Source organism: Oncorhynchus kisutch, linkage group LG2, assembly GCF_002021735.2.
Source record: "Oncorhynchus kisutch isolate 150728-3 linkage group LG2, Okis_V2, whole genome shotgun sequence".
Lineage (NCBI taxonomy): Eukaryota > Metazoa > Chordata > Actinopteri > Salmoniformes > Salmonidae > Oncorhynchus > Oncorhynchus kisutch.
This window is the reverse complement of record NC_034175.2, coordinates 74,423,078-74,447,753: the sequence shown is the minus strand read 5'-3', so window position 1 is coordinate 74,447,753 and position 24,676 is coordinate 74,423,078. Positions and strand designations below refer to the sequence as shown.

Genomic DNA, 24,676 nt, shown 5'->3' with positions numbered 1-24,676 from the left:
CACCTGACTAACTCCCTCTAGGGGCTTGTGATTGTCGTATGTGTGTCCCTTGTTACAGAGCGTAGGTATGTTTCATTGTTGTGCTCAAATGTGTCTCCAGGCAACCAGTCAGAAATAATATTAAATAGAGGAACACCTCTATCATCATCAACATCATTTGACAAACTGTCAAGTGGTGACATCCACTTTTCTCTGTTTCTTGTTCAGCCAAAACGTTTACATCTCCACTGCGAAACGCTGTCTGGATGGGTATCAACATGCAGTCATCATGTACAATCATACCGTCAATCTTTGTTCACAGTCAGAAGAGCTATAGAGACTTACTGTATGTTCCACTTCGACAAATTAGCTACATGACCTTGTCTGTGACTGTATCCCAACTGGCACCCTATGCCCTACATCACTATCCCAGTCTGCTGTTCCCACATGCTTCAAGAGTGCCTCCATTGTTCCTGTTCCCAAGAAAGTTAAGGTAACTGAGCTAAACGACTATGTGCCGTAGCATTCACCTCCGTCATCATGAGGTGCTTTGAGAGACTAGTCAAGGACCATATCACCTCCACCCTACCTGACACCCTAGACCCCACTCCAATTTGCTTACCGCCCCAATAGGTCCACAGACGACGCAATCACGCTGGACACTTCTCTACCTCTTCTGGACAAGAGGAATACCCATGTACGATTGCTGTTCATCGATTACAGCTCAGCATTTAACACCATAGTACCCTCCAAACTCGTCATTAATCTCGAGAACCTGGGTCTTGACCCCGCCGTGTGCAACTGGGTCCTGGACTTCCTGACGGGCCACTCCCAGGTGGTGAGGGTAGGAAATAACATCTCCACCCCGCTGACCCTCAACACTGGGGCCTCACAAGGGTGCGTTCTCAGCCCTCTCCTGTACTCCCTGTTCACCCACGACTGCGTGGCCATGCACGCATCCAACTCAATTATCAAGTTGGCAGACGACACTATAGTGGTAGGCTTGATTAACAACAACGAAAAGACGGCCTACAGGGAGGAGGTGAGGGCCCTCGGAGTGTGGTGTCAGGAAAATAACCTCACACTCAACATCAACAAAACAAAGGAGATGATTGTGGACTTCAGGAAACAGCAGAGGGAGCAATCACCTATCCACATCGATGGAACAGTAGTGGAGAGGCTAGCAAGTTTTAAGTTCCTTTAAGTTCCACGGACGTATCACAGACAAACTGAATTTGTCCACCCATACAGACAAACTGAATTGGTCCACCCATACAGACAAACTGAATTGGTCCACCCATACAGACAAACTGAATTGGTCCACCCATACAGACAAACTGAATTGGTCCACCCATACAGACAAACTGAATTGGTCCACCCATACAGACAAACTGAATTGGTCCACCCATACAGACAAACTGAATTGGTCCACCCATACAGACAAACTGAATTGGTCCACCCATACAGACAAACTGAATTGGTCCACCCATACAGACAAACTGAATTGGTCCACCCATACAGACAAACTGAATTGGTCCACCCATACAGACAAACTGAATTGGTCCACCCATACAGACAAACTGAATTGGTCCACCCATACAGACAAACTGAATTGGTCCACCCATACAGACAAACTGAATTGGTCCACTCACACAGACAGCATGGTGAAGAAGGCACAACATCGCCTCTTCAACCTCAGGAGGCTGAAGAAATTTAGCTTGTCACCCAAAGCACTCACTAACTTCTACAGATGCACAATTGAGAGCATCCTGTCGGGCTTTATCACAGCCTGGATTGACAACTGCTCCGCCCACAACCGTAAGGCTCTCCAGAGGGTGGTGAGGTCTGCACAACGCATCACCGGGGGCATACTACCTGCCCTCCAAGACACCTACACCACCCAATGTCCCAGGAAGGCCAAAAAGATCATCAAGGACAACAGCCACCCGAGCCACTGCCTGTTCACCCTGCTAACATCCAGAAGGGGAGGTCAGTACAGGTGCATCAAAGCAGGGACCGAGAGACTGAAAAACAGCTTCTATCTCAAGGCCATCAGACTGTTAATCAGCCATCACTAACATTGAGTGGCTGCTGCCAACATACTGACTCAACTCTAGCCACTCTAATAATAAAAAATCAGATGTAATGAATGTATCACTAGTCACTTTAAGCAATGCCCCTTTATATAGTGTTTACATATCCTACATTACTCATCTCATATGTATATACTGTACTCTATACCATCTACTGCATCTTGCCTATGCCGTTCTGTTCCATCACTGATTCATGTATTTGTATGTCCATATTCTTATTCGTTCCTTTACACTTGTGTGTATAAGGTAGTTGTAGTGAAATTGTTAGATTTCTTGTTAGATATTTCCGATATGGGCGTAACTAGAAGCACAAGCATTTCGCTACACTCTCATTAACATCTGCTAACCATGTGTATGTGACCCCCCCCCCCCCAAATAATTTGATTTAGTGCATTACTTTTGATCAGGGATTATAGAACTCTGGTCAAAGAGAGTGCACTATGTAGGGAATAGGGTTCCATAGGGCTCTGGTATAAAGTATTGCACTATATAGGGAATAGGGTTCCATAGGGCTCTGGTCTAAAGTAGTGCACTATATAGGGAATAGGGTTCCATAGGGCTCTGGTCTAAAGTAGTGCACTATGTAGGGAATAGGGTTCCATAGGGCTCTGGTCTAAAGTAGTGCACTATATAGGGGATAGGGTGCCATTTGGGATGCACTTCCTTACAATATCTTGCCTAATAGAAACATATTTACCATTCAGCTCCTGGCCCTGTGATAAGAACCCCTCTCAGTCAGGAGTAATTTTCTCTAAGTGGACAAAAATGACATAAAACGCGTTTCCAGAGTATCGAGCGGAGCGAACAACTCTGTCCGGTTTCTTAATCCTGAACGGAATATGAGTTCCACAAAGGTCGTTTTCTGCCCGGTTGATTCAGGTTGGCCTGTCTGCTGCCGAGGCGAGACTCCGTGCAGCTTAACTAAATGGATGTCCAATATGCACTCACAGAGGCGATAATAGACCATTAAGACAGTGACAAGCCGTGTAACATAATGTTGCATGGTTTCATTGAACTCTGCCCTCCAATAAGCATTAGAGGGACCTGTACTTAATAGTCACAGTGGTACACCTCAGCTCAGTCACAGTGGTACAGCTCAGCTCAGTCACAGTGGTGCAGCTCAGCTCAGTCACAGTGGTACAGCTCAGCTCAGTCAAAGTCTTACAGCTCAGCTCAGTCACAGTGGTACAGCTCAGCTCAGTCACAGTGGTACACCTCAGCTCAGTCACAGTGGTACAGCTCATATCTCAGCCCAGTCACAGTGGTACAGCTCAGCTCAGTCACAGTGGTACAGCTCATATCTCAGCTCAGTCACAGTGGTACAGCTCATATCTCAGCTCAGTCACAGTGGTGCAGCTCAGCTCAGTCACAGTGGTACAGCTCAGCTCAGTCACAGTGGCACGGCACAGCTCAGCTCAGTCACAGTGGTACAGCTCAGCTCAGTCACAGTGGTACAGCTCAGCTCAGTCACAGTGGTACAGCTCAGCTCAGACAGTGGTGCAGCTCAGCTCAGTCACAGTGGTACAGCTCAGCCCAGTCACAGTGGCACAGCTCACATCTCAGCTCAGTCACAGTGGTACAGCTCAGCCCAGTCACAGTTGTACAGCTCACAGCTCAGTCCGGTCACAGTGGTACAGCTCACATCTCAGCCCAGTCACAGGGGTACAGCTCAGTCCAGTCATAGTGGTACAGCTCAGTTCAGTCACAGTGGTACATCTCAGCCCAGTGACAGTGGTACAGCTCAGCTCAGTCATAGTGGTACAGCTCAGCTTAGTCACAGTGGTTCAGCTCAGCTTAGTCACAGTGGTTCAGCTCAGCTTAGTCACAGTGGTACACCTCAGCTCAGTCAAAGTCATACAGCTCAGCTCAGTCACAGTGGTACAGCTCATAACTAATCTCAGTCACAGTGGGACAGCTCATATCTCAGCTCAGTCACAGTGGTACAGCTCATATCTCAGCTCAGTCACAGTGGTACAGCTCAGCTCAGCTCAGTCACAGTGGTGCAGCTCAGCTCAGTCACAGTGGTACAGCTCATATCTCAGCCCAGTCACAGTGGTACAGCTCATATCTCAGCTCAGTCACAGTGGTGCAGCTCAGCTCAGTCACAGTGGTACAGCTCAGCCCAGTCACAGTGGTACAGCTCAGCCCAGTCACAGTGGCACAGCTCACATCTCAGCTCAGTCACAGTGGCACAGCTCATATCTCAGCTCAGTCACAGTGGTACAGCTCATATCTCAGCTCAGTCACAGTGGTACAGCTCAGCTCAGCTCAGTCACAGTGGTGCAGCTTAGCTCAGTCACAGTGGTACAGCTCATATCTCAGCCCAGTCACAGTGGTACAGCTCATATCTCAGCCCAGTCACAGTGGTACAGCTCATATCTCAGCTCAGTCACAGTGGTGCAGCTCAGCTCAGTCACAGTGGTACAGCTCAGCCCAGTCACAGTGGCACAGCTCACATCTCAGCTCAGTCACAGTGGTACAGCTCAGCCCAGTCACAGTGGCACAGCTCACATCTCAGCTCAGTCACAGTGGCACAGCTCACATCTCAGCCCAGTCACAGGGGTACAGCTCAGTCCAGTCATAGTGGTACAGCTCAGTTCAGTCACAGTGGTACATCTCAGCCCAGTCACAGTGGTACAGCTCAGCTCAGTCACAGTGGTACAGCTCAGCTCAGTCACAGGGGTACAGCTCACTGCTCAGCTCAGTCACAGGGGTACAGCTCACCGCTCAGCTCAGTCACAGGGGTACAGCTCACCGCTCAGGTCAGTCACAGGGGTACAGCTCAGTTCAGTCACAGTGGTACAGCTCAGCTCAGTCACAGTGGTACAGCTCAGCTCAGTCACAGGGGTACAGCTCAGCCCAGTCACAGGGGTACAGCTCACCACTCAGCTCAGTCACAGCTCAAGTAGTTGTTAAGCTTGTTGTGCAGCTACAAGGCAATACATACAGTTGAAGTCGGAAGTTTAGATACACCTTAGCCAAATACATTTAAACTAAGTTTTTCACAATTCCTGACATTTAATCCTAGTAAAAATTCCCTGTTTTACGTCAGTAAGGATCACCACTTTATTTTAAGAATGTGAAATGTCAGAATAATAGTCGAGAGAATAATTTATTTCAGCTTTTATTTATTTCATCACATTTCCAGTGGGTCAGAAGTTTACATACACTAAATTAGTATTTGGAAGCATTGCGTTTAATTTGTTTAACCAGAAATTTGTGGAGTGGTTGAAAAACTAGTTTTAATGACTCCAACCCAAGTGTATGTAAACTTCCGACTTCAACTGTATCCTCTACGGATCTGACTATCCAGATAACCCCTGTAGTACAATAACCTATATTTAAGAGCTGCTCAAATCACACACACAACAAAAAACCAAACATACATTGTTATGAGTGGTTATGTCAGCAGTTAAAGGTTAGTGGAAGTAAACTGTGACAAATGCATTGTTTTATGCAGTGTTAAGAATGGCAAACATGACTTACAAAATCCTTGTACCCTAATATCAGACAAAATATCAGACAGAATATCAGACAGAGTTTACTATAGTCCCTTCTCTGACCTTTCAGAGTCAATCTGAGGATTCTAGACTGTCAGATCAAATACGGCGTTATTTGTCACGAGCAGCGAATACAACAGGGGTGTTGACCTTATCGTGAAATGCTTACTGACGAGCCCTTTCCCAATAATGCAGAGGTAAAAAGTAAGAACATGTGCAAATAAAAATAGAAAACTGTAAACGAGGAATAACAATAATGAGGCGTTATTCAACGAGTACTGGTACCAGGCAATGAGCAGAGGTACGAGGTGGTTGAGGTAATATATACATGGCGGTAGGGGTAAAAGTGACTTGGCAATCAGGATAGATAAGAAACAGAATAGCAGTATCGTATGTGGAGAGTGTGAACGTGTATGTGTGTGTGTGTGTGTGTGTGTGTGTGTTGCGTCAATCTGTATGTGTGTGTATGTGTTGCGTCAATTTGCATGTTTGTGTGTGTGTGTGTGTGTGTGCAACTCACATTGTATTTTTCACATGCTTCGTAAACAACAGGTGTAGACTAGCAGTGAAATGTTTAGTTAGGGGCCCTTCCCAACAATGCAGAGAGAAATAGAAAGAGAATAACACAGTGATTAACTATAACCTGGCTATAAACACCAGGTACCAGTATTGAGGCTGTGTGCAGGGGTACAAGGTAGTTGCAGTCAGATAATTGAAGTGTGCGTGGGTATGTGTTTGACTAGAAGTCAGCGCGTGCATAGAGTCAGCATGTGCATAGAGTCAGCGTGTGCATAGAGTCAGCGTGTGCATAGATTCAGCGTGTGCATAGATTCAGCGTGTGCATAGATTCAGCGCGTGCATAGAGTCAGCGCATGCATAGATTCAGCGCGTGCATAGATTCAGCGCGTGCATAGATTCAGAGTCGGCGTGTGCATAGAGTCAGAGTCAGTGTGTGCATAGAGTCAGAGTCAGTGTGTGCATAGAGTCAGATTCAGCATGTGCATAGAGCCAGATTCAGCATGTGTATAGATTCAGCATGTGCATAGAAGTCAGCGTGTGCATAGAAGTCAGCGCGTGCATAGAAGTCAGCGCGTGCATAGATTCAGCGCGTGCATAGATTCAGCGTGTGCATAGAGTCAACGTGTGCATAGATTCAGCGTGTGCATAGAGTCAACGTGTGCATAGATTCAGCGTGTGTATAGATTCAGCGTGTGCATAGAGTCAGCATGTGCATAAAGTCAGCGTGTGCATAGATTCAGCGTGTGCATAGAGTCAACGTGTGCATAGATTCAGCGTGTGCATAGAGTCAACGTGTGCGTAGAAGTCAGCGTGTGCATAGATTCAGCGTGTGCATAGAGTCTGTGAAAGTAGGTGCAAAAACGGTCAACGTAGTAGTCCGCGTAGTAGAGCTCTGTTAACCAACCTGAGCCCGACGGACCCCGACATTATACATCGGGCTAGGGACGGGCTGGGCCTGTTGTCTCATCAATAACTAGGATACACGCAGGGCCTGTTGTCTCATCAATAACTAGGGATGGGCAGGGCCTGCTGTCTCATCAATAACTAGGGATGGGCAGGGCCTGCTGTCTCATCAATAACTAGGATATGGGCAGGGCCTGCTGTCTCATCAATAACTAGGATACGGGCAGGGCCTGTTGTCTCATCAATAACTAGGATACGGGCAGGGCCTGCTGTCTCATCAATAACTAGGATACGGGCAGGGCCTGTTGTCTCATCAATAACTAGGATACGGGCAGGGCCTGCTGTCTCATCAATAACTAGGATATGGGCAGGGCCTGCTGTCTCATCAATAACTAGGATACGGACAGGGCCTGTTGTCTCCTCAATAACTAGGATACGGGCAGGGCCTGCTGTCTCATCAATAACTAGGGATGGGCAGGGCCTGTTGTCTCATCAATAACTAGGATACGGGCAGGGCCAGCTGTCTCATTAATAACTAGGGATGGGTAGGGCCTGCTGTCTCATCAATAACTAGGATACGGGCAGGGCCAGCTGTCTCATTAATAACTAGGGATGGGTAGGGCCTGCTGTCTCATCAATAACTAGGATACGGGCAGGGCCAGCTGTCTCATTAATAACTAGGGATGGGTAGGGCCTGCTGTCTCATCAATAACTAGGATACGGGCAGGGCCAGCTGTCTCATTAATAACTAGGGATGGGTAGGGCCTGCTGTCTCATCAATAACTAGGATACGGGCAGGGCCAGCTGTCTCATTAATAACTAGGGATGGGTAGGGCCTGCTGTCTCATCAATAACTAGGATACGGGCAGGGTCTGCTGTATCATCAATAAGTAGGATACGGGCAGGGCCTGCTGTCTCATCAACAACTAGGATACGGGCAGGGCCTGCTGTCTCATCAATAACTAGGGATGGGCAGGGCCTGCTCTCTCATCAATAACTAGGGATGGGCAGGGCCTGCTGTCTCATCAATAACTAGGATACTGGCAGGGCCTGCTGTCTCATCAACAACTAGGATACGGGCAGGGCCTGCTCTCTCATCAATAACTAGGGATGGGCAGGGCCTGCTCTCTCATCAATAACTAGGATACGGGCAGGGTAGGGCTCGTGCTTAAAATTAATTCCAGTGCAGGGCTCTACCAGGTAACCTTTTAATTAACTGTTCAGCAGTCTTATGGCTTGGGGGTAGAATTTGTTAAGGAGCCTTTTGGACCTAGACTTGGCGCTCCACACTTTCCGTGTGGTAGCAGAGTGACCAGTCTATGAGTTGGGTGGCTAGGGTCTTTGAGAATTTTCCAGTCCTTCTTTTGAAGCCACCTGATATAGAGGTCCTGGATGGCAGGGACCTCTGCTCCAGTGATGTACTGGGCCATCCGCACTAGCGCCTTTTAGTCAAGGGCAATGCAGTTGCCATATCAAGCGGTGACGTTCGCAGTCAAGAGGCTTTCAACGGTGCAGCTTTAAGAAATTTTTTGAGGATCTGAGGAGCCATGGCAAATCTTTTCAACCTCCTGAGAGGGAAAAGGCTCCGCCTTCTTCACAACCTTGCTGGTGTACCGTGTTAAGTCCTTGCTGACACTGATGAACTTGAAGCTCTCGACCTGCAGCCCCGTCGATGTGGATGGGGATGTGCTTGCCCCTCTGTTACCTGTAGTCTACGATCAGCTCGTTTGCCTTCCTGGCGTTGAGGTCGGAGGTTGTTTTCCTGGCACCAAACAGCCAGGTCTCTGACCTCCTCCCTGTAGACTGTCTCATCGTCGTTGTGTTGTCTGCAAACTTAATGATGGTGTTGGAGTCCTGCTTGGCCACAAAGTGGCGGGTGATCAGGGAGTACAGGAGGAAACTAAGCACGCACCCCCGAGGGGCCCCCTGTTTTGAGGGTCAGTGTGGCGGATGTGTAGTTACCTACCTTCACCACCTGGGGGTGGCACGTCAGGAAGTCCAGGATCCAGTTGCAGAGGGAGATGTTTAGTCCCAGCTTGGTGATGAACTTGAAGGGGACAATGGCATTGAACGCTGAGCTGCAGTCAATGAACACCTTTCTCACGTAGGTATTCCTCTTGTCCAGGTGGAAGAGAGTAGTGAAGAGTGCAATAGATATTGTGGTTGTATTGTTTGTGGATCTGTTTGGGCTGTATTCAAATTTGAGTGGGCCCAGGGTGTCTATGGTGATGGTGTTGATGTGAGCCACGACCAACCTTTTAAAAGCATTTCATGGTTACAGATGTGAATGCTACAGGACAATCGTCGTTTAGGCAGGTTACGTTTGAATCCTTAGGAACAATGGCAATGGTGATATGCTTGAAAGTTTTGGTGGGGATTACAGACTGTGACAAGGAGATGTTGAAAATGTTGATGAAGACACTTGCAAGCGAGTCCAGCTGGTCTGCGCATGCCCTGAGAATGTGCCCTGGTATTTTGTCTGGCTCAGCAGCTTTCTCACATTGACCACGGAGAGCGAGATTACATGGTCATCCAGGACAGCGGGGGGCCTGTATCAGTGTTGTTTTCCCTCGAAGCAAGAATAGAAGGCATTCAGCTCGTCTGGGAGGTTTGGGTCACTGACGTCATCGATGCACTTATTGATGAAGCCTGTGACTGATGTCGTAAACACCATTAATGTTATTGGATGAATCTCAGAACGTATTCCAATCTGCGCTAGCAAAGCGGTCTTGTAGCTTAGCGTCCTCTTCACCGTACTGAGCATGTTACTGGTACTTCTTGTTTGAGTTTTTGATTGTAAGCTACCCTATTCACATCGACGGGACAGTAGTGGAGAGGGTGGAAAGTTTTAAGTTCCTTGGTGTACATTTCACAGACAAGCTGAAATGGTCCACCCACACAGACAGCATGGTGAAGAAGGCACAACAGCGCCTCTTCAACCTCAGGAGGCTGAAGAAATTTGGCTTGTCACCAAAAACATTCACAAACTTTTACAGATGCACAATCGAGGATGTATCACCGCCTGGTACGGCAACTGCTCCGCCCACAACCGTAAGGCTTACCAGATGGTAGAGGTCTGCACAACGCATCACCGGGGGCAACTACCTGCCCTCCAGGACACCTACACCACCCGATGTCACAGGAAGGCCAAAAATATCATCAAGGACAACAACCACCCGAGCCACTGTGTTCAGCCCGCTATCATCCAGAAGGTGAGGTCAGTCCAGGTGCATCAAAGCAGGGACAGAGAGACTGAAAAACAGCTTCTATCTCAAGGTCATCACTGTTAAACAGCCATCACTAACATTGAGTGGCTGCTGCCAACATACTGACTCAAATCTCTAAAAATGAGATGCAATAAATGTATCACTAGTCACTTTAAACAATGGCACATTATATAATGTTTATATACCCTACATTACTCGTCTCATATGTATATACTGTACACTATACCATCTACTGCATCTTGCCTATGTCGTTCGGCCATCGCTCATCCATATATTTATATGTACATATTCTTATTCATTCCTTTACACTTGTGTGTATAAGGTAGTTGTTTTGAAATTGTTAGATTACTTGTTATATATTACTACACTGTCGGAATTAGAAGCACAAGCATTTCGCTACACTCGCATTAACATCTGCTAACCATGTGTATGTGACCAATACAATTTGATTTGATTTTTAAACAGGAAGCTGGAGAATGGAAAATGGAGTCATGGTCTGATTTGCCAAAGAGAGGACGACGGAGGTCCTTGTCTGCATTTCTGTGGGCAGAGTAAAAATGGTCCGAGTGTTGTGGTGTATTAGCATCTCCAGAGTGAAGTCAAATGACCTAGCGGCCTCATGGGTGGAATGTTATTCATATTTGTCAGTAACATTATTTCAAAAACCCACCAAAATCCCTTATTCTTCTGTGATGTATACAAAAGGAATACATCCGCTACATCCGCTGGAATACATTTCAACTCTATATCTGACCTGGTAGAGGTGTTTTCTTTCTTTTAAAGCCTTTAACCATGTATGTGAAGTGAAGTGGATACTTTTACTCCTCTACTCCGACAATTAATCTACAGATAAAACGATTAGCCAAATTCCTTTCTAGTCATCGCTCCTCCTTCCGGGTCTGGTCAGCATGTAACAAGGTCTCCACAGCCCTTCCTCCCGTGTCGAATAAATGGAGTCCAGTGTAAACAAGGGCACAACTGAGTCTGAGATTAAGTAGGAGCCATTATCGAGGTCGAAGTCGAGGTTAGTATCTCGTGTATCTCCCACGTCTTCCCTTGCACCACTTGGGGTAGCTCGAATAAATGGAGTAGAGTCCAGTGTAAACAAGGGCACAACCGAGTCTGAGATTAAGTAGGAGCCATTATCGAGGTCGAAGGTTAGCATCTGTCGATTCGTAGTTCGAAGGTACTCTTGGTAGTCATGGGTGATGCTGTGAGCTTTCTGTACAAAAAAAGTAAAGTATGCAAAGAACACAAAAAACAAAACAGCAAAGTTGGGTTGGGAGTAAGATGTTCAACCATCTCCATCGTTCACACTGTGTTGATCTGATCCTGTCAGTGAAACAGAGAGAGAGAGACCTGGCCAAAGCTCCTCTTATCCAGGTCACACTAACTCTTCCATTGCCTGGCCCGTCCTCCGCTCTGGTTCCCCCCCCCACCCATCGGATTAGCAGACTGACAGCAACTAGCAGTCCGTCCAGTCGGCAGAGATGAGCTAATCTCTCCATAGGACAGAGAGGAAGAGGACATATCACAGTTATCCACCTGCGAGTCAGAGTCAGAGGGCTCTATCAACCGGCTTGAGTGTCAGATCACACAGACGATCAGGCAGGTGGCAGGGATGGAGGGTTGGAAGGCAGGCAGAGGTAGTTGTGACCCAAGAAGCACTGTGACCATGGACCAGCCACAGACCGCTGCCGGCAGGGTGTTCAGTTGCTCACGCTGAGATGTCTTTGATTAGCCAATGGCTGACCCGGAGAGTCAAAAATGGTAACTTGTCAAAAGTAGCACCTGCTCCCATGGAGAGACAGTGGGTGTTTTATTCAACCTCTTCTCAGAGAAGTCATGTATTATTGTGCATGGTAATCCGAGACACTCCATTTAGTATGATATGTTACGTTTCGTATGGTGTGTGTTAATCATTTGTTGATGTCCATCACTCATTTCGTATGATATATTACGAGTTACAATTTGCATTATATGTTAGGAATTTGCCAAACATACAATATGTTAGGAATTTGCCAAACATACAATATGTTAGGAATTCAAATCAAATTGTATTTGTCACATGCACCGAATATAACAGGTGTAGAACTTATTCTTGATAGGAGGTGAGGTGGCTAGGTGGCTAACGTTAGCTAGCTAGCTCGCTAAATTTAGCCAGGCTAGAGGTTAGGGTTATGGGTTAAGGTTAGCTAACATGCTAAGGTGCTGCAACGTAGCTAAAAAGCAGTAAGTAGTTGACAAGTGGCTAAAATGCTTAAGTTGTCCATAATGAGATTCAAACTTGGAAATGTCGTGTTGCTAGACATACACGTTATACCGCTACCCATCCACCCTGACCAACCATTTCAGTAACCATCTGTCTTATTTAACCATACCAAACATAACATATCATACTAAATTGAGTGTCTCGGATTTACGTACAGAATAATACAAAATTCTCCAAGACCAGGTTAGTTTATTTTGGATAGAAATGGAATGAGAGAGACGGAACACTAAGGACGGAACACTAAGGACGGAACACTAAGGACGGATCACTAAGGACGGAACACTAAGGACGGATCACTGAGGACGGATCACTGAGGACGGAACACTAAGGACGGAACACTAAGGACTGATCACTAAGGATGGAACACTAAGGATTGATCACTAAGGACGGATCACTGAGGACGGAACACTAAGGACGGAACACTAAGGACTGATCACTAAGGACGGAACACTAAGGACTGATCACTAAGGACGGAACACTAAGGACGGATCACTAAGGACGGAACACTAAGGACGGAACACTAAGGACGGAACACTAAGGACGGAACACTAAGGACGGAACACTAAGGACGGAACACTAAGGACGGAACACTAAGGACGGAACACTAAGGACGGAACACTAAGGACGGAACACTAAGGACGGATCACTAAGGACGGAACACTAAGGACGGAACACTAAGGACGGAACACTAAGGACGGAACACTAAAGGTTTACACACACACACGGCCGTGGCGGTTGGTGACGTTTAAGATGAGGGAGGAATACTTTTTTTTAGGAGCATGGCCTTATTTCTATTACAGCCTATTGGATGACTGTCATTCATATTCCATTCACCCAGTTCAATGTAACTCCGATAGGTTTATGCTACTACATCATACTCATCATACTACAACCTAGCCTATGAATGAAAGTTTATAACGCAGGTGCAGAAGTTGAGAGAATGTTTAGTAGTCAAGGTGACAGACACCGACACATTCAATACCATCTTGCACACTCTTGCCTGCATCTAGCTGATCTAGGGTGTAATATTTGGTCTGCAAACGAGAGTTTCTATTGGACAAATTCAGGTATGTTTATCCCCATTTCGTTCCATTTGGTTCCTTTTAAGAAACGTTTTTCAACAGAATTGGCAGAATGGTTGGCCGTCATTGTAAATAAGAATGTGTTCTTAACTGACTTGCCTAGTTAAATCAAATAAATAAATCAATACATTAAAACAAATGAAAACACCCCCGATCAAACACAGCTCACTTTCAGAGCAGCCACATAAAAACAGCATGATTACTTTGCTCGTTGTGTATAGAATTCCTTATCACAACTATCTACGCACTCTCCTCCTCTCACCATTTCCCTTTGCTCGTTGTGTATAGAATTCCTTCTCACAACTATCTACGCGCTCTCCTCCTCTCACCATTTCCCTTTGCTTGTGGACTTCAGTGCACAACACATTAGCTATCTGTCACCAGACGGGAAAAAAACCTTACCAAGCCAAACCTTCATATCATGACCGCTAACCGCTACACACAGCCTACATAGTTGTCACGTCATAGTCAACACAGCTACAAGAACTAACACGTTAGTAAACCCACTACAACCATGCAGTACAGTGTACCGCCCCACGGTTCTGCTGTGTACCGCCCTGCGGTTCTGCTGTGTTCTGCCCTGCGGTTCTGCTGTGTACCGCCCTGCGGTTCTGCCCTGCGGTTCTGCTGTGTACCGCCCTGCGGTTCTGCCCTGCGGTTCTGCTGTGTTCTGCCCTGCGGTTCTGCTGTGTTCTGCCCTGCGGTTCTGCTGTGTTCTGCCCCGCGGTTCTGCTGTGTACCGCCCTGCGGTTCTGATGTGTACCGCCCTGCGGTTCTGCTGTGTTCTGCCCTGCGGTTCTGATGTGTACCGCCCTGCGGTTCTGCTGTGTTCTGCCATGCGGTTCTGATGTGTACCGCCCTGCGGTTCTGCTGTGTTCTGCCCTGCGGTTCTGCTGTGTTCTGCCATGCGGTTCTGATGTGTACCGCCCTGCGGTTCTGCTGTGTTCTGCCCTGCGGTTCTGCTGTGTTCAACCCTGCGGTTATTATATGAAACTACTTCCTAGTGCTTATTCTAGTTATTATATGAATCTACTTCCTAGTGCTTAGCCTAGTTATTATATGAATCTCCTTCCTAGTGCTTATTCTAGTTATTATATGAATCTACTTCCTAGTGCTTATTCTAGTTATTATATGAATCTACTTCCTAGTGCTTAGCCTAGTTATTATATGAATCTCCTTCCTAGTGCTTAGCCTAGTTATTATACGAAACTACTTCCTAGTGCTTAGCCTAGTTATTATATGAATCTCCTTCCTAGTGCTTAGCCTAGTTATTATACGAAACTACTTCCTAGTGCTTAGCCTAGTTATTATATGAATCTCCTTCCTAGTGCTTAGCCTAGTTATTCTATAAAACTACTCGTCTCTTTGCTATAATGTCTGTCCTCGTCTCTCCACTGTAATGTCTGTATATGTCTGAATCGCTGAAGCATTGCCCTCCCTCCCTCCATCTCTTCCTCTCTCCTCCTCCCCTCCCTCCCTCTTTCCCTTCCTCTCCTCCTCCCCTCCTTCTTCCTAATAAATCCCTTCTTGGACTCCTTGGGGGTACCAGTGTCCTGTCAGAGTGCCACTGTGAGTGACTTTCATTAGCTAACACCCCACAGGCTCTGTCATGCACAAACACAAGCCGGTAACACAGAGCAGAAATGAGATGCCACTCTGGCCACAGCCCAGACACAACACAGCAGAAATGAGATGCCACTCTGGCCACAGCCCAGACACACACAGCAGAAATGAGATGCCTCTCTGGCCACAGCCCAGACACAACACAGAAGAAATGAGATGCCTCTCTGGCCACAGCCCAGACACAACACAGAAGAAATGAGATGCCTCTCTGGCCACAGCACAGACACACACAGCAGAAATGAGATGTCTCTTAGAGGGGGTGTGTCTATCTCAGGGGGTGTGTGTGTCTATCTCGGGGGTGTGTGTGTCTATCTCAGGGGGTGTGTCTATCTCAGGGGGTGTGTCTATCTCAGGGGGTGTGTCTATCTCAGGGGGGGTGGTCTATCTCAGAGGGGGTGGTCTATCTCAGGGGGTGTGTCTATCTCAGGGGGGGTGTCTATCTCAGGGTGTGTGTGTCTATCTTGGGGGGGGGGCATGTCGATCTCAGGGGGGTGTGTCGATCTCAGGGGGTGTGTGTATATCTTAGGGAAGGGGGGGTGTCTATCTCTGGGGTGTGTGTCTATCTTAGGGGGTTTGTGTCTATCTCATGGGTGTATCTTAGGGGGGGTGTCTATCTTAGGGGTGGGGGGATATCTCAGAGGGGGTGTCTATCTTGGGGGGGGGTCTATCTCAGGGGGTGTGTCTATCTTAGGGGTTTGTGTCTATCTCACGGGTGTGTCTATCTCAGGGGGGGTGTCTATCTCACGGGGATGTCTCAGGGGGGGTGTCTATCTTAGGGGGGGTGTCTCTATCTCGGGGGGTGTGTCTATGTCGGGGGTGTGTCTATCTCGGGGGGCTTGGTGTCTATCTTTCTCAGGGGATAACGTAGTCAGGTCATTTAAAAGGCAACAACAACAGATAATATTCTTCTATCTTAATAGAAGAATGTGGGTTAGACAACCGTGTTGTTTTCCTGTGAGAAAACCAGTTACAGCATCTCTTCCTGGCTTTGGGTTTATTCTACCACTGCTCTCCTTGCTGAGTTATAGTTTCTCTCTTCCTTTCTGGTTTTCTCTGATATTGCTGGGTGTCTGGCCTGTCTGGTGGCTGGGTGTCTGGCCTGGCTGGTGGCTGGGTGTCTGGCCTGTCTGGTGGCTGGTTGTCTGGCCTGTCTGGTGGCTGGGTGTCTGGCCTGGCTGGCTGGCTGGCTGGCTGGTTGTTGTTTGTTTACCTGATAATCCAATACGTTGTGAAACATCACAAGACTGGTATAAAGATTATATTTTGGCTGATATTTGAATTTTTCTTTTTTTTTCTTTCTTTTTTTTCTAGTGTTTGTGAAGACAGCGTCTTCGGTATGCCTAGAGACGTTTCCAATCTTGTTTGAATGAAAATGTTTACAATGAACCGTTTGGGCGACGCGGACGTCGCTCGCTGTTGTTACGTTGTGAAGTCTGCAGCGTCTGGATCACAAAGCTCAGGCAGCAGACATCACGTAGTCAGGTCGTTGAGAAGTACAGGAACATCACGTAGTCAGGTCATTGAGAAGTACAGGAACATCACGTAGTCAGGTCATTGAGAAGTACAGGAACATCACGTAGTCAGGTCATTGAGAAGTACAGGAACATCACGTAGTCAGGTCATTGAGAAGTACAGGAACATCACGTAGTCAGGTCATTCAGAAGTACAGGAACATCACGTAGTCAGGTCATTCAGAAGTACAGGAACATCACGTAGTCAGGTCATTGAATAGTACAGGAACATCACGTAGTCAGGTCATTGAGAAGCACAGGAACATCACGTAGTCAGGTCATTGAGAAGTACAGGAACATCACGTAGTCAGGTCATTCAGAAGTACAGGAACATCACGTAGTCAGGTCATTGAGAAGTACAGGAACATCACGTAGTCAGGTCATTCAGAAGTACAGGAACATCACGTAAGTCTGGTCATTCAGAAGTACAGGAACATCACGTAGTCAGGTCATTCAGAAGTACAGGAACATCACATAGTCAGGTCATTCAGAAGTACAGGAACATCACGTAGTCAGGTCATTCAGAAGTACAGGAACATCACGTAGTCAGGTCATTCAGAAGTACAGGAACATCACGTAGTCAGGTCATTGAATAGTACAGGAACATCACGTAGTCAGGTCATTGAGAAGCACAGGAACATCACGTAGTCAGGTCATTGAGAAGTACAGGAACATCACGTAGTCAGGTCATTCAGAAGTACAGGAACATCACGTAGTCAGGTCATTGAGAAGTACAGGAACATCACGTAGTCAGGTCATTCAGAAGTACAGGAACATCACGTAAGTCTGGTCATTCAGAAGTACAGGAACATCACGTAGTCAGGTCATTCAGAAGTACAGGAACATCACATAGTCAGGTCATTCAGAAGTACAGGAACATCACGTAGTCAGGTCATTCAGAAGTACAGGAACATCACATAGTCAGGTCATTCAGAAGTACAGGAACATCACGTAGTCAGGTCATTCAGAAGTACAGGAACATCACGTAGTCAGGTCATTCAGAAGTACAGGAACATCACATAGTCAGGTCATTGAGAAGTACAGGAACATCACGTAGTCAGGTCATTCAGAAGTACAGGAACATCACGTAGTCAGGTCATTGAGAAGTACAGGAACATCACGTAGTCAGGTCATTCAGAAGTACAGGAACATCACGTAGTCAGGTCATTGAGAAGTACAGGAACATCACGTAGTCAGGTCATTGAGAAGTACAGGAACATCATGTAGTCAGGTCATTGAGAAGTACAGGAACATCACATAGTCAGGTCATTGAGAAGTACAGGAACATCACGTAGTCAGGTCATTCAGAAGTACAGGAACATCACGTAGTCAGGTCATTCAGAAGTACAGGAACATCACGTAGTCAGGTCATTCAGAAGTACAGGAACATCACGTAGTCAGGTCATTCAGAAGTACAGGAACATCACGTAGTCAGGTCATTCAGAAGTACAGGAACATCACGTAGTCAGGTCATTCAGAAGTACAGGAGTCATTGTTGAGCAATCGATAAATACTTTACTGGGGGAGGAGCTATAAATATGGAATGGACAATCTGAATGGGTACAAGGTAATGGGACAACACAATATGTGTGTTTCATGTGATGTGTGTGTGTGTTTGATGTGATGTGTGTGTGTGTGTGTGTGTATGTGAGTGCTCATGTTTTGTGTGTGTGTGCACATGTTTTGTGTGTGTGTGTGTGTGTGTGGGTGTGTTTGATGTGATGTGTGTGTGTATGTGTGTGTGTGTATATGCACGTGAAGGTTTTTCTTGAACCTGTGTGTGTGTGAGGGAACATAACATGGGACTACATCATGGTTTGGTTCTGTGTGTTTGCTCTCATTGGGCCATAATCACATGATCACATGACTTGTCTTCTGTCTCCATGGATTCAACTGTAACTAAGCACTACAGCTATGACATCATTTTTGCGAGAGAGAGAGAATGTGCGTGTGTGTGTGTGTTTGTGTGTGTGTGTGTGAATATTTGTTTTGATTCCATTCTAGCTCACACTGTCATGATCACTTGACTGGTCGTTGTCGCCCTCTCTCTGTCTCTCTACTGTCTATGCTCTCTCTCTGTCTCTCTACTGTCCAAGCTCTCTCTCTCGCATTCTCTCCCCCTCTTCCTCTCTCTGTCTCTCTACTGTCTAAGCTCTCTCTCTCTCGCATTCTCTCCCCCTCCCCCTCTTCCTCTCTCTATCTCTGTCTCATTGTGTCTGTGTGTCTCCTGTAAAGCAGAAAGCAGAGAGAATTCGTTCAGCTTCTCGCGGAGCTCCAGTGTGTCCAGTATCGGCCGCGACACCAAGGAAGTGGTGACCACGCTGCATTTCGGAGAGTCCTACGGTCGTAAAGGTGACTCCGTGCCCACCGCCTGCCTGTGGGTGGGCACCAGCCTGGGCGTGGTCCTCCTACTGCCCATATCCATCCCCACAGAGAAGGAGAGGCTGGAGGAGCCTGTCACCATGGGGCCCAGCGGTGAGCCTGCTCTTTGGGGTGAACGGCCTTGATGTGGCCTGCCTTAGCCTACTTTATTTTGATGTCTGAGCAATGACATTAGACATGATAGTAATGGAGAAATGATTGACTGACTCACAGGATGGGGTGCTGAGGTCATTCATATGGTAATGGGGGTGTGATAATGGAATTTGCCGGCGCATATTGTTTTCTGTCCTCTTACTGTCTCGTTCTTTTCTGTCCTCCTACTGTCTCGTTCTTTTCTGTCCTCCTACTGTCTCATTCTTCTCTGTCCTCCTACTGTCTCATTCTTCTCTGTCCTCCTACTGTCTCATTCTTCTCTGTCCTCCTACTGTCTCGTTCTTTTCTGTCCTCCTACTGTCTCATTCTTCTCTGTCCTCCTACTGTCTCATTCTTCTCTGTCCTCCTACTGTCTCATTCTTCTCTGTCCTCCTACTGTCTCATTCTTCTCTGTCCTCCTCTCTCATTCTTCTTTGTCCTCCTCTCTCATTCTTCTCTGTCCTCCTCTCTCATTATTCTTTGTCCTCCTACTGTCTCATTCTTCTCTGTCCTCCTACTCTCTCATTCTTCTCTGTCCTCCTACTCTCTCATTCTTCTCTGTCCTCCTCTCTCATTCTTCTTTGTCCTCCTCTCTCATTCTTCTCTGTCCTCTTCTCTCATTCTTCTCTGTCCTCCTACTGTCTCATTCTTCTCTGTCCTCCTACTGTCTCATTCTTCTCTGTCCTCCTACTGTCTCATTCTTCTCTGTCCTCCTACTGTCTCATTCTTCTCTGTCCTCCTACTGTCTCATTCTTCTCTGTCCTCCTACTGTCTCATTCTTCTCTGTCCTCCTACTGTCTCATTCTTCTCTGTCCTCCTACTGTCTCATTCTTCTCTGTCCTCCTACTGTCTCATTCTTCTCTGTCCTCCTACTGTCTCATTCTTCTCTGTCCTCCTACTGTCTCATTCTTCTCTGTCCTCCTACTGTCTCATTCAATTTCAACAACTGAAATGAGTCCAATTAGACAGAAAGATCAGAAGCAAAAGTGAATATAAAAAGGTGCTTATATTAAAAAAACTACGGAAACAAATTAATTTGACTGCAGATCCAGAAGACATATAGTTGTAGATCCAGAAGACATATAGTTGTAGATCCAGAAGACATAAAGTTGTAGATCCAGAAGACATATAGTTGTAGATCCAGAAGACATATAGTTGTAGATCCAGAAGACATAAAGTTGTAGATCCAGAAGACATAAAGTTGTAGATCCAGAAGACATAAAGTTGTAGATCCAGAAGACATAAAGTTGTAGATCCAGAAGACATATAGTTGTAGATCCAGAAGACATATAGTTGTAGATCCAGAAGACATATAATTGTAGATCCAGAAGACATATAGTTGTAGATCCAGAAGACATATAGTTGTAGATCCAGAAGACATATAATTGTAGATCCAGAAGACATATAGTTGTAGATCCAGAAGACATATAGTTGTAGATCCAGAAGACATATAATTGTAGATCCAGAAGACATAAAGTTGTAGATCCAGAAGACATATAGTTGTAGATCCAGAAGACATATAGTTGTAGATCCAGAAGACATAAAGTTGTAGATCCAGAAGACATAAAGTTGTAGATCCAGAAGACATAAAGTTGTAGATCCAGAAGACATAGTTGTAGATCCAGAAGACATAAAGTTGTAGATCCAGAAGACATATAGTTGTAGATCCAGAAGACATAAAGTTGTAGATCCAGAAGACATAAAGTTGTAGATCCAGAAGACATAAAGTTGTAGATCCAGAAGACGTAAAGTTGTAGATCCAGAAGACATATAGTTGTAGATCCAGAAGACATAAAGTTGTAGATCCAGAAGACGTAAAGTTGTAGATCCAGAAGACATATAGTTGTAGATCCAGAAGACACATAGTTGTAGATCCATAAGACACATAGTTGTAGATCCAGAAGACATATAATGGCTTGCACTTTTCTTGAATCATTCCTTAAATATTTTATTGTAAAATAAATTGAAATTGGATTTTAAAAAATACTTTTGTTCTCCACACATTGGTACTGGATTTTCAAAACTTCGGAGACAATTTAGTGTTTTTATTTTGAGAAAACAAAGACGAATAGCATGGACCAAATGATTGGCACCCTGGTGCTAGTACTTGATTGCACAGACTTTGGCCAAGATAACTGACAAACACCTGTTGTAGCCGACTGAGCCTGCTGCACCTTTCTGCTAGCAATTTGGACCACTTTTTCCGCCAGAAAACTGCTCAAATACTTTGTTTGAGGGGTTCAGATCTCGCTGGAGGTTTCGGATGTGACTCAGACCTGGACTATTGGCTGATGTGTGTTGGAGGTTTTGGGTGTGAGTCAGATCTGGACTATCGGCTGGATGCTTCTGATGTGTGTTGGAGGTTGTTGTCCAGCTGGATGACCCACAACCTTTAACAGAGATCCAGTTATTGGACACTGGGTTTGATCATTGCACTCCAAAACACCTTGATAATCTGCTGATTTCATGATGTCTTGCACATGTTCAGGAGGCATCAAACACTACATTTGGTCATTTGGTAAACATATGAAGACCCCACTGCTGAAGGAGACACAAGAACGCCTGATTTAAACTTCTCTAAAAACCCAACTAAACAAACCTAAGTCCTGGGGAAAAATCCTCTGTGGACCAATTAAACAAAATTGAAGCTCTTTGGCAATTCAGATCAGTTTACTGACGACTAAATGAAGAACGACATCCAAATTAACGCTGTGCAACCAAGCACTAGCTCCGGTGCAACCAAGCACTAGCTCCGGTGCAACCAAGCACTAGCTCCGGTGCAACCAAGCACTAGCTCCGGTGCAACCAAGCACTAGCTCCGGTGCAACCAAGCACTAGCTCCGGGGCGTCAATCATTTTGTTAATGCCATTTGTCTTTATTTTCTAAATTAAAATTGAAAACAGAAGTTTACGAAAATAAATTCGGTTCTGCAATGTTGACAATCGAGTGGTAAGTTTTACAACATTTAAAAAAAACTTATTTGAGAACAAATAGGGAATCATTTTAAGGAAAGTCCCAATAGGGGGCCAATATTTTTGGGCCACGGTTGTATATAGACATCTATTACACATTTGAGAACAGCCATAATGATGACAATACAATGTATTTGTTTGCTTTGCATCTATTAGGAAAATAGGAGCTTTTGCATAACATCACATGAATGTGTTATAGATCCAGTACATGACCAACAGAATATGGAAACCTGGTCGTCAAACATCTCATTCCAAAATCGTGGGTATTAATATGGAGTTGCCCCCCCCCCCCACCCCCTTTGCTGCTATAACAGCCTCCACTCTTCTGGGAAGGCTTTCCACTAGATGTTGGAACATTGCTGCTATAACAGCCTCCACTTTTCTGGGAAGACTTTCCACTAGATATTGGAACATTGCTGCGGGGACTTGCTTCCATTCTGCCATAAGTGCATTAGTGAGGTCGGGCACTGATGTTCGGTGATTAGACCTGGCCTGCTGTCGGCGATCAAATCCATTCCACAGGTTTTTTTGAAGGGGTGATGTCAGGCCAGTCAAGTGTTCCCACACCGATCTCGAAAAACCATTTCTGTATGGACCTCGCTTTGTGCACAGGGGAACTGTCATGCTGAAACAGGAAGGGGCCTTCCCCAAGCACAGAATTCTCTAGAATGTCATTATATGCTGTAGCGTTAAGATTTCCCTTCACTGGAACTAAGGGGCCTAGCCCGAAACATAAAAAACAGCCCCAGACCATTATTCCTCCTCCACCAAACTTCACAGTTGGCACTTTGGTGCAGGTAGTGTTCTCCTTGGTATCCGCGAAACCCAGATTCGTCTGACCTGCCAGATGGTGAAGCTTGATTCATCACTCCAGAGAACGTGTTTCCACTGCCCCAGACTCCAGAGTAACAATAGAAAAGTTATAATAAATACACAATGAGTAACGATGACTTGGCTATATACACAGGGTGCCAGGTAATAACTTGGCTATATACACAGGGTACCAGGTAATAACTTGGCTATATACACAGGGTACCAGGTAATAACCTGCTATACACACAGGGTACCAGGTAATAGCCTGGTTATATACAAAGTGTACCAGGTAATAACTTGGCTATATACACAGGGTACCAGGTAATAACTTGGCTATATACACAGGCTACCAGGTAATAGCCTGGTTATATACACTGGGTACCAGGTAATAACTTGGCTATATACACAGGGTACCAGGTAATAACTTGGCTATATACACAGGGTACCAGGTAATAGCCTGGTTATATACACAGGGTACTAGGTAATAACCTGGCTATATACACAGGGTACCAGGTAATAACCTGGCTATATACACAGGGTACCAGGTAATAACATGGCTATATACACAGGGTACCAGGTAATAGCCTGGTTATATACACGGGGTACCAGGTAATAACTTGGCTATACACACAGGGTACCAGGTAATAACTTGGTTATATACACGGGGTACCAGGTAATAACTTGGTTATATACACTGGGTACCAGGTAATAACTTGGCTATATACACAGGGTACCAGGTAATAACTTGGCTTTATCCACTGGGTACCAGGTAATAACATGGCTATACACACAGGGTACCAGGTAATAACTTGGTTATATACACAGGGTACCAGGTAATAACTTGGTTAAATACACAGGGTACCATGTAATAACTTGGCTATACACACAGGGTACCAGGTAATAACTTGGTTATATACACAGGGTACCAGGTAATAACTTGGCTTTATACACTGGGTACCAACCAGGTAATAACTTGGCTTTATACACCGGGTACCAGGTAATAACATGGCTATATACACAGGGTACCAGGTAATAACCTGGCTATACACACAGGGTACCATGTAATAACTTGGTTATATACACAGGGTACCAGGTAATAACATGGCTATATACACAGGGTACTAGGTAATACCTTGGCTTTATACACAGGGTACCAGGTAATAACATGGCTATATACACAGGGTACCAGGTAATACCTTGGCTTTATACACTGGGTACCAACCAGGTAATAACTTGGCTTTATACACCGGGTACCAGGTAATAACATGGCTATATACACAGGGTACCAGGTAATAACCTGGCTATACACACAGGGTACCATGTAATAACTTGGTTATATACACAGGGTACCAGGTAATAACATGGCTATATACACAGGGTACTAGGTAATACCTTGGCTTTATACACAGGGTACCAGGTAATAACATGGCTATATACACAGGGTACCAGGTAATACCTTGGCTTTATACACTGGGTACCAATACCGAGGTAATTGAGGTAGGTATGTACATATAACTAGGATGAAAGTGACTAGGCAACAGGATAGATAATAAACAGTAGCAGCAGTGTGTGATGAGTTAGTGTAGAAAGGGTGCAGATAGTCTGGGTAACTATTTGGTTAACTATTGAACTAACTGTTTAGAAGTCTGATGGCGTGGGGGCAGAAC

General features: G+C 45.7%; 1 protein-coding gene across 1 annotated transcript in view; it reads left to right on the top strand.

The window, feature by feature from the left end:
- Positions 1-24,676, top strand: part of LOC109880766 (syntaxin-binding protein 5-like) — a 309,642-nt gene that overhangs the window by 277,142 nt on the left and 7,824 nt on the right. The window contains exon 21 of the mRNA XM_031801429.1: positions 18,948-19,184. Coding sequence (XP_031657289.1) covers positions 18,948-19,184 — 237 coding nt within the window. The remainder of the gene's footprint in view (positions 1-18,947; positions 19,185-24,676) is intronic.